The following is a 10,111-nucleotide window of genomic DNA, read 5'->3' on the forward strand; positions in this document are numbered from 1 at the left end:
GTAGGGTGTAGGCCAATGTCTGTCCTCGTCTTCAGACCTTTCTCATCCCTCCTCCTTCCCAATCTATCCTTTCCCTGCTCCTCCAGGCACAAAATTCCTGTAAGCTCCAAACTCCCACCTCCGTCACCCTCGGAGCCCTCTCCTAACTTCCCCTCCCCCATTCTCCAAGGCCCTGGAATTGGGAAACGGTCTCCTGCTTCCCGATTTCTAGGACCCCAGCCTCGTTCTTCCGCCCCCATTCCTATCAATTCTAAATCCAGGAAGGAAGGTCTCCCGAACACTAACGCTGAAAATATGGAGACTCTCTGCCTACGATCCTTGGTCCCCCAGACCCTCCAAGAACCTTGGCCCCCAAACCTTGTTATTAAGGAAGAATCTCTCCGCTGTAATTTTTGAGTCCTCATCTCCCGGGTCTCCCACCTCCAAAACTGGGATTTGGGCCGTCTTACCGCCCCCGGACCCTGTGCCTTCTCCCCTCCCCCGTACTCACCCCAAGTCGAGGCGGGGCGGGGATGGGGGAATCCGGGGCTGGCGTTGGGGGAGGGGTGACCCAGCCCCGGCAGCTCAGGGCAGCAAGAGGCTGCGGAGGGGGGGGAATGACATCATCGCCGGAGGAGGGACAGCACAGCTCCCCCCAACCCGGGGGCTTCAAGCCCCGCCTTTATGGCGGACCCTGGGGTCTCAGACTCCCAGGGGAGATAGGAAGAACAGGAGATGAAGTCTGCGGGAATCGTATCCCCACCCCTTAAAACAAGGGTTGGAAAGCCCTTTACGATTCAGCCACCACCCCCCACTGCCACCTGTCGCTGCCGTCGCGACCTGTCGCCTCCCACGCATGTTGTGGCTGCGCCCGCCCCCGGCAAGAGGAGAACACGGCCAGGCATACGAGGTCCGTGATGCTCCGCGGTGCCGGGCGCCTTTGTCTATAGGCGGCATAGGCGAAGGGCTTCATGGGATTCGTAGTACAAGACCCCCGCACAGGCGTGAGTCCTGCGCTGGAGAAAAGGAGTGATACCTTTCTTCTTCCTTTCTTCCTCAGCTCCAGAGAGCTGAACACTAATTTTTCTCTCCAAAAAATCGTGTGCTTAAAATTTAAAAAAAGGGGGGGGGGGGACCAGGTCGGGTCAATGTAAATAATGGATTTTTATTGAGCAGCTGGGCCTCGGCTACCACTCGGTGCGCATGCGCCTAACCACGGCGCCAACCGGAGAACTGCGCCCGCGCGGGCGCACCCCTTCATGGTCGGCCTGCCTGAGAACGCGCGCGCGCCAGCCCCACTCGGGCACCGCCTCTTAGGTTCCCGCGATCGAAGACGGCCACGTAGGTCCGCAAGAAGACATCGCCGAGAATCCAGAGGGGCCCTACAGGCGGAGGCATGTCCAGGGCCTGGAACCCAGACAAGCAGAGGCGGACACCACCCCGAGCAATCTGCAGGGCGACAAGGGGCCACTGGGTGTCACGCGCACCGAACCTTCTCTTCTCCGGGAGCCAGAGCTTTGACCCCGCCCACTATCCCGGGCACCAGAAGTGTCTCTGTGGCCCCTCCTCGGTCCTAGTGATGTCTCATTCCCAGCGCCATCCTCTCAAATCCCACCTTATTACCTCTCTCTGACATGTGACTGCCACCTACCTGGATGACATAGTCCTGGGCTGTAAGGTTAAACCAGACCCCACCAAGGAAGAAGGAGATTGGAGGAAGCGTTGGAATTTTCGAGCACTGGATGAGGTACTGAAGGACAAGAAGAACAGGGGAGTTGAGGGATTCCTGCTCTGCTTAAAATAGGTACTCAGGAACTTGTGTGGTAAAGCCCTGCTGCCTTCTCTAGCCTTACCGGCTCTTCCTTTTGGCTCCTTTTTGATCAAACCTTCTTTTCCTCCACCTACTTGTGGATCAAAAACTGCTGGCCCGTGAGGCACACCGAGCCCACAGGTGTATTGAAGTTGTCTCACAGTGTCAAAAATGTTTTAAACATGATTTACCAACTGTACACCACGGTGGGACAGGTTGTATACTTGGCGTCTGCTGCTGTGCAACCTTAGACAAGTTACTTAACCTCTCTGTGCCTCAGTTTCCAATTTGAAGGTGTAGTTGATAGGAATATTTCAGAGATGTGTGAGAAATAAATGAGTTAGTCTGGAAGAATGTCTGACACATAGTAAGAGTGTTATTATTCATGAACCGGGAGGCTTCAAATAATGTTTTCAGCTTTCTCCAACAAACTAGATCTGGCTTTCCCTACATGGAAACACTTGGCTGGAGCTGAGTGGCGGAGAGCTGCCCTTTTTAGATTGATGGGGTACCTGCTGTCCAGTTTGCCTCCAATCCCACCACCCCCAAGTACCTAAGAATACAATATTAGGCTGTAAATATTGTAAGTGTTTACATTTGTAAGTGACTGTAATGACTATAATTAAATGACTACCAGGAAGACAGACTTCCTTAAAAAACAATAGTAATTGCGGGGCGCCTGGGTGGCACAGCGGTTAAGCGTCTGCCTTCGGCTCAGGGCGTGATCCCGGAGTCCTGGGATCGAGCCCCACGTCAGGCTCTTCCTCTGTGAGCCTGCTTCTTCCTCTCCCACTCCCCCTGCTTGTGTTCCCTCTCTCGCTGGCTGTCTCTCTCTCTGTCGAATAAATAAATAAATAAATCTTTAAAAAAAAAAAAAAACAATAGTAATTGCATTGTTGGGAAAGTAAGGAATGGTGAGAAGAAGTTGGTTTCGAGTGTATATCTCTCTTGAGAGCGGTGACAGCATCCAAGCATTGTTCTAAGTACCTTAGGTGGATTAATCAATTCCCACAACATACCTAAGAGGTGAGTATTAGTGACCCTACAGAGGTTAGGAAACCGAGGCCAAGGAACATGAAGTGTCTTGTCCAAGACAGCACAGCTCGTAAGTGGCAGAGCTAGATCCCAACCCGGGCAACACACACCGAACCACTGTGATCTCCCTGGTTCCCTTGGCTCTTTACAAGCCCACATCCTAGGCATTTGACTCGGAGCCCCACAATCTCAGTTTTCTCCACCCTCTCAGAAGTGCCAAAGAACACAGGGATAGAGTCACAGAAATCCTGACCTGGAAGGACCCTGTGCCGCCCCCTCCCCCCAGGAGCTGCAGGGCTTCCTAACATAGAAGTGAGTGAGCAGCTTTGATGTTGCACCGTGCCCCCCCCCCCTCCAGGCCTGAAACTCTCTTGGCGCAGCTTCTGTGAGCCTCCGTGCTCCGGGTGCTCCTCCCGTGCCTCGGGCTGCTCCTGCCCTGTCTCCACTTCTACTCTATGTGGATATTCCCCAAGGCTGCTCCTGGGACCTCTTCCCTCTCCCAGAAAGGGCTCCCCTCTTCCGTGGCTCTGATTGCTGGCTGAGGGCTGATGGCACCTAACAATTCCTGAGCTTCCTTCCTTCGCACCTCCGCCAGACCTCCCCAGGCCCCTTAGGCTTCTCACTCCCATTCAGCCCTGAACAAACCTGCATCACCATCTCCTCCTGTCTGGAGTCACTCGGCAGAGGCCTAGGAGGTGTCCTTGCTTCCTCCCACTACCCCCCAGCCTGTCACTCATCATGCCCAGTGCCTTTTGCCCTGGGAGACCTCTTAACTACCTATTCCCACCCTCAGGCCCTAGCATCATGCCTTCAAAACCCCACCAGACACTGGCTCCTCACCTCCCCCACCAGCAGGGAGACTCCTCCAATGGCTGCATGCAGGGCCTGGATCTCTTCAGTGGGTCCTGTGATGAGGGATGTGCCTGTGTCCAGGATGGCAGCACAGCCCTGGGCACAAAGAGTCAGCCCTGTGCCCACATTCACACTGTGAGGGGGTAAAGGGTAGACATTGGAGCCGGGGTCCTAGGAGTCCAGGCCCTCAGCCCTTCCTCCCTCAAACAGGAGCCCTAGCCCAGTCCCTTCCTCCCTCAGACCCAGGAGTTAGGACCCTCAGCCCCTTCTCCCTCAGACCCAGAAGTCCAGGCTTCCAGCTCCTTTCTCCCAGGACACTGGAGATGAGGCTCCGGCCCATTCCTCCCAGACCTAGGCCAGGTTTCTCACCGCTCCATGTGGATCTGCCAGTAGGCAGGGATCGTGACTGGCAAGAAAGTGAGGGGTGGGACATAGTGAGCTGGATCTGAGCCACCCAGGACCAGCTCTCCTCCATCCGCTGCCTCAGGGTCCCTGCAGAAGCAAAGTGCTGTCAGTGTCATGGGTGTTTCCCTTGCCAACCCCAGGAGGGCCCAGGGAAGGGAATTCCTGCTAATGGAAGGGCTCCAGGTTCCAAGTGGGGTAGAGAGATGCAGCCAGGGCCTAAATGTTGGGACTGGAAGCAAAGCAAGAAGCAAAGAGAAAGGGAACTGTTCTTGATGAAGGTCAGGATTGTAGGGTCCTGGGGGCTTTCCGAAGTGGGGATGGGACTTCTTGATTTGGCTGTGGAAGATAGAACTTCGGGGATGGAATTTAAGTGGAGCATTGGGGTTTGTGAATTGGCTCTGGCTGGTGTGACTTGGGTTGAAGTGGGGTGGCTTCCTGGTGCATGGTGCGACTTTCTGAATTGTAGGTCTCATAGTTCAGAGGTGGTAGACTTCCTAATTGGCTGAGAGTGGCGGGGAAGAAGGGCGGTGGTGATTCCTGGATGTGGGGGAGGAAAGGATCCACCCAGAGGTAGATGGGGCTTTCTGAGTGGGTTGGACATGAGGGTAACTGAAGGCGGCTTTCTTTCTTTTTTTTTTTTTTTTAAGATTTTATTTATTCATTTGACAGCCAGCCAGCGAGAGAGGGAACACAAGCAGGGGGAGTGAGAGAGGAAGAAGCAGGCTCCCAGCAGAGGAGCCTGATGCGGGGCTGGATCCCAGAACTCCAGGATCACGCCCTGAGCCGAAGGCAGACCCTTAATGACTGAGCCACCCAGGCGCTCCTGAAAGGGGGCTTTCTGAGTGTAAGGTTGAGCTTCCTAAAAGGTAGGTGGGACTTCTTAGATTAAAATGGGTAACTTCTGGGGCACCTGGGTGGCACAGCGGTTAAGCGTCTGCCTTCGGCTCAGGGCGTGATCCCGGCGTTATGGGATCGAGCCCCACATCAGGCTCCTCTGCTGTGAGCCTGCTTCTTCCTCTCCCACTCCCCCTGCTTGTGTTCCCTCTCTCGCTGGCTATCTCTGTCTCTGTCAAATAAATAAATAAAATCTTTAAAAAAATAAAAAAAATAAAAATAAAATAAAATGGGTAACTTCTGATTTCTGGAATGTGTTCTCAAATGGCATTCGGGCTTTCTGTACAGTGAAGAGGGCGTTCCTAAGTTGAGTAGGTCGGCCATGGAGTTTCCTGGTTTGGGTTTGAAACATAGAGCATTTGAAATGATGGTGAGTGTCTTTAGTACATCTTAAGGTTGCTTGGTGAGTGGGACTTTTGAACAGGTGTTACTTATATTGGGTAGGTGACTTGGTGAGTGGAGGATGAGACTTCCTTTACTGGGTAAGGGACTTCCTGAAAACAGACAGAATGTCCTTCTTGGGGCTAGGACTCGTAGGAAGGTAGACCCTTCGCCATTACCTGTTGAGGTAGAAGGAGAAGACAGGCTTATCCAGTAGCCCCTGGTCCACCAGTGTATCCAGTGGGGGGCGAACTCCTCCCACGGCCAGAATGGGGAAACCGAGGCCCAGTACCCCATCGAAGTGGGCAAAAGTGAAGACCAGGCTGGGCTCCCACAGAGCCTCTCCAAAAATCACTGATGCGCCCTTAATTCCTCCAATCTAGGGATAGATGCAAATGGGGCAAGTTACTTCTTGGAGGACATTACCTGCATGACCCTGAGATCTTCCAAACCAAGGCCTGAATCCCACATCTGGAGATACCTGAAAACAACTCCCAACTGCCTAGAAGCTTTGCTTCCCCACTTAGGAAGCCCACCCCTTTAACTTGAGAAGCCTCATCCATTTGTCCTGGCAGCCCCACCTCCTGAGCCACCTCCCTAAGCCAGATCATCTTAGACATTGGGGTTCTCCCAGGCTCAAGTCTTCCTGGGGACAACGGTCACGCACAGTCAGCTTGTCCTCACTCAGGATGCCATCTAGCTTCCCAGTTCCATACTGAATGGCAAACTTGGTCCCATTGGGGTGGAAGGAGCTGGAGGCTTTGGAGTTGAAGCGGTGGTGGAACCCTAGGTCAGAAGATCAGGGAGGTGTCACTGGGGAAAGGGAATCTCCCCAGCGCCTCCTGCCTTTGTGACCTTGTCACCTGCGAGGGCATGTCAGAAGAGAACGGTGCCTCAAAAATGCCCTTCTCCCATCACCCCTGGTCAGCCTTGTTCTCCCCCATGAAAACTCACAGCAGGGCAGACTCAAGAAGTGGCATCTTATGGATGGGACCCAGAGATTGGAGGAACCAGTGTCAAAGACGACAGAGAAGTTTTGTGGGGGTGTTCCCAGTCCAATTTCCCCATAATACTGGACCTGATGGCAAAACAGGAGAGAGGGGGAATGAAAAGCTTGACTTCTTAACCAGGGAGGAGGGCAGGGACTCTCTGGGGCCGCGACTCACATTCATGTAGTTAGAGAGAGGTACGAAAATGGGCTTGTCCCCAGGGGATGGGGCCCCCAAACTGGGGGTCACTGCTGGCCTCCCCCATCCCCTCAGTGGGTTCAGGGTCCCACGTCCAGGGTAGACACGGCGAAGAGGAATCCTGTGGGGGAGAATACTGACAGTTAGGAAACTACTCTTCCCAGGGACCCTCTATAACAGAATTTTCCAAATAGGGTATCATGATAAAGGGCATGTCTCTATGGCCCTACGATAACTGTCATTACCAGAAACTACAATAACAGCCTTCCAGGAAACCCAAATACATATCAAACCATGATGACAGAGTTCCCCAAAGACTCCACAAGAGCGAGCCATTCCAAATAGACCTTCCCCCAAATCTTTCAATAGGAGACAGTCCAAATAACATAAAATGAGCCATCCTCAGGAAGTCGACATTTTCCAAAGACCCCGAACATGAAACCAGCCTTTGCAGAAACCCTTGCGTGCTTCTCATGATGATGTTGGAGACTGTTTCTCTGACTATTGGTGGGGAGAGAGGACAACACCAAATCCGAATTTCATTCTTTATACTAAACTGCGTTCCAGATAATCAAAGACCTAAGCTGAACTGTAATATTTAAGAACGCTAGAACGAAGCAAAATGTTTAAGTAACTCTGGTTTTTCAGAGTATGATAGCCAAGATCAGAAATCACTGGGGAGAAGGTTAATGAATGGGACTCTAAAATTTTAAACGTGTGTACTCCCTTCTCCCAACACACAAAGCTGTCTTAAAAGTTTTTAAAAATCTAGGGGAAGTAATTACAAGTTCTATGTCAAAGAGTTAATATCTCTAATACTGTCGCCAAGAGGAATGACCTCTCCTTGTCTCTGTCTTGTGTCTTCTCTGGGCAGCCATGAAATGAAACAGTGGCAAGCTAACTTCACAGTCCCTGACATTCAGTAGGAAAATAGGCAAAGGGTATAAATAGGCAAAAGACGTACAAACAGCTTCTAAACAAATAACATCTTTGTTAGAAGGAATACAAATGACAAGAGTCAAAAACCTTTCCAACCCTGCGGATTGGCAAAGAACCGTGCGTACTCACGGTTGGCCGGGGGCTATAGACCGATACAAACTTTCTGGAGGAGGATTTGGCAAGTATGTATCATAGAGCGTAAAATTATACACACCTTTTATTTTTATTCATTTTAAAAAAGATTTTATTTATTTATTTGACAGAGAGACAGGGAGAGAGGGAACACCAGCAGGGGGAGTGGGAGAGGGAGAAGCGGGCTTCCTGCTGAGCAGGGAGCCCAACTCGGGGTTCCATCCCAGGACCCTGGGATCACGCCCTGAGCCAAAGGCAGACGCTTGAGGACTGAGCCACCCAGGCGCCCCTGTACACACCTTTTAGCCCAACTTAATTTCAGTTCAGTGAATTTCATCGGTAGGAGATCACTGGGCAAACGCACCAAGATGTGCTTATGAGGGTGTATCTAAGTTTAAAAACTGGAGACCAACTAGGTAGGACTTGGCCCTGCTATGGAACATGCGTAGAATGGAGTCCATTCAACCACTAAAAAGGAAAAGGTAGGGGCGCCCGGGTGGCTCAGTCGGTTAGTGTCTGCCTTCGGCTCAGGTCATGATCCCAGGATCCTGGGATCGAGCCCGCATTGGGCTCAGTGGGGAGTCTGCTTCTCCCTCTGCTGCTCCCCTGCTTGTGTGCTCTCTCTTTGTGTCAAATAAAATCTTAAATAAATAAATAGAATGTTTATGAGGTCAAATAAAAAAAGGGGGGGAAGCAGTCCTCTATGCCAGTGGTTCTCAAACTTTAGCAGGAAGGGGAATCACCTAGAGCAGGGGTGATGGGCAAAGTTTTTTGTAAAGACTTTGCCCACCTTCTGTCTCTGTTAAAACTGCTCACCCCCGTCAGTATAGCCTGAAAACAGCCCTGGACAACATGACTGGGTTTTGTCAAACTCTGTTTGCAAAAAAACGGGTAGCAGGATGCATTTGGCCCTTGAGCTGAGTGTTTGCCAACCCCTGACCGAGAGTTAAAATTCAGAGTTTGTAGTTTCTGATTGACTAGGTCTGAGATGGAGGCTGAGGATTTTCATTTCTACGGAGTTCCTGGGTCATGAGGGTGCTGTTGGTCCTGAAATGACTCTCAGAGAATCACTGCCCTTTGCCCTGGCTTGGGAAAAGGCCGTGATCTTCTACGTTCGAAAAGCAGGTTAGCAAACATCCCCTGCAGTAATATTTTTCTGCCTCCTCGTAGTCACTCCTGGAGCCCTGCTCCCTCACTCACATCTTTGCCGCCCCCCTCCCCGTGATGCAATCTTTGAGAGGCTCAGGAATGTCAAGTGGGGAAAATTTCTCCTGGAAGAGGGACCTCTTCCTCTCCATCAAGAATTCCAGGGGTGGGAGAAGAGAGGAGCAGAAGTGAGAGATCGGGGTGGGGGGCACCAGAGGCCAGGGGAGGACAGAGGTCACTGGGGTCCCCAAAACTGGACCTCTTGAGACCTAAACAGTTTGGAAGACGTGACTCTAGGGGAGTCACAGCTCTGAGTCTCCAAGATCTTGTTGGGTTGGGGTATGGGGAGTCGCATGTCTGGAGACCCCAGTACCAGATCATCAGAGCTCAGGGCGGGGTCTGGGGTCCTCCCAAAACTTGTTTGGAGAGAGAGGGGAAGGAGGAGTCTCCCAGTCGAGGGTCTCGGGGTTGGAGGACCTTGGACTGAAAGGGCTGGCCTCTTACCAGGGTAGAAGCCCCCCGGGGGTGAGACCCCTGTTTGGAGATCTGCTAACCCAAGAGGTAGGAGTCATGGGTCCTGGGGTGCCAGGCTTGGGAGTCACTGAACTGGGAGGCCCCCAGACTTAAAGGGCAAGAGGGGGAGAGTGGGAAAGCCCATCCCAGGTTCGGGGTGGTGATGGGGTCCCCAGTACCGGATCAGCGAGGCCCCGGCAGGTTCCACAGTCAGCGGCGGCGGCAGCAGCAGCAGCAGCAGCGGTAGCCGGGACATCTCTAGGGACCGGGTGTAGACCCATCCGTTTTCTTACCCCGAGACTCCACCCTGTGCCCCGCCCACCCCCGGATTCGAAGGTGACCGCAAAGTGCAGGCTCTCTGGGGGTGATGGGGGACGGGGGGGTGGGGGGGGAGCACCTGGTGGTTTTGGAGGCTGTGTGGAGTAGTTTTGTAGGGTCGCCAGAAGTGTCAGCTTGGGTCGCCGGCGCGCTTCCCTCCAGACTTCAGTGGTGGGGGAATAGCGGTCTCCTGCGGGCCACCCGCCCCCCCAATCCTTCAGCTACTGTCGCTCTTACTTATGGCTTTCGTTTCACTTCTCTTTTCTGAGACTCATTAACCACAAGGGTTTTCTTGGGCAAGAGAAGGGAGGGCGGGTGTTTGTGAAGGTTCTGGGGGAAGGGGGAGAGGATTAGACTAGAGGCGCTCCTTCCCATGATAACTGCGCCCCCAACTCTTATGGGTTCATTTGGAAAATACTGAAACACACACACACCAAGAAAAACAGCCCATTGCCCCATCTCCATCGAAAGAGCATAAAAATAATTGGCAGTGTCTTTGTCTCTGGGCCTGCCCCCCCCC

At 52.7% G+C, this 10,111-nt stretch overlaps 1 protein-coding gene across 1 annotated transcript; it reads right to left on the bottom strand.

Annotated features, from left to right (window-relative positions):
- Window positions 1–1,124: 1,124 nt before the first annotated feature.
- NAPSA (napsin A aspartic peptidase) lies at window positions 1,125–9,695 on the bottom strand. Its single transcript, XM_040634345.1, has 10 exons — window positions 9,671–9,695; window positions 9,453–9,531; window positions 6,523–6,664; window positions 6,311–6,434; window positions 6,024–6,142; window positions 5,536–5,735; window positions 4,046–4,168; window positions 3,665–3,809; window positions 1,631–1,729; window positions 1,125–1,428 (listed from the first exon to the last, which is right to left on the bottom strand). The coding sequence occupies exons 2-10, from the start codon at window positions 9,527–9,529 to the stop codon at window positions 1,237–1,239; spliced, it is 1,221 nt and encodes a 406-aa protein (XP_040490279.1). The 5' UTR covers window positions 9,530–9,531; window positions 9,671–9,695; the 3' UTR covers window positions 1,125–1,236.
- Between the last annotated feature and the right edge of the window lie 416 nt (window positions 9,696–10,111).

The sequence above is a fragment of the Ursus maritimus genome, unplaced genomic scaffold, assembly GCF_017311325.1.
Source record: "Ursus maritimus isolate PB19 unplaced genomic scaffold, ASM1731132v1 scaffold_19, whole genome shotgun sequence".
In the NCBI taxonomy this organism is placed as follows: Eukaryota; Metazoa; Chordata; class Mammalia; order Carnivora; family Ursidae; genus Ursus; species Ursus maritimus.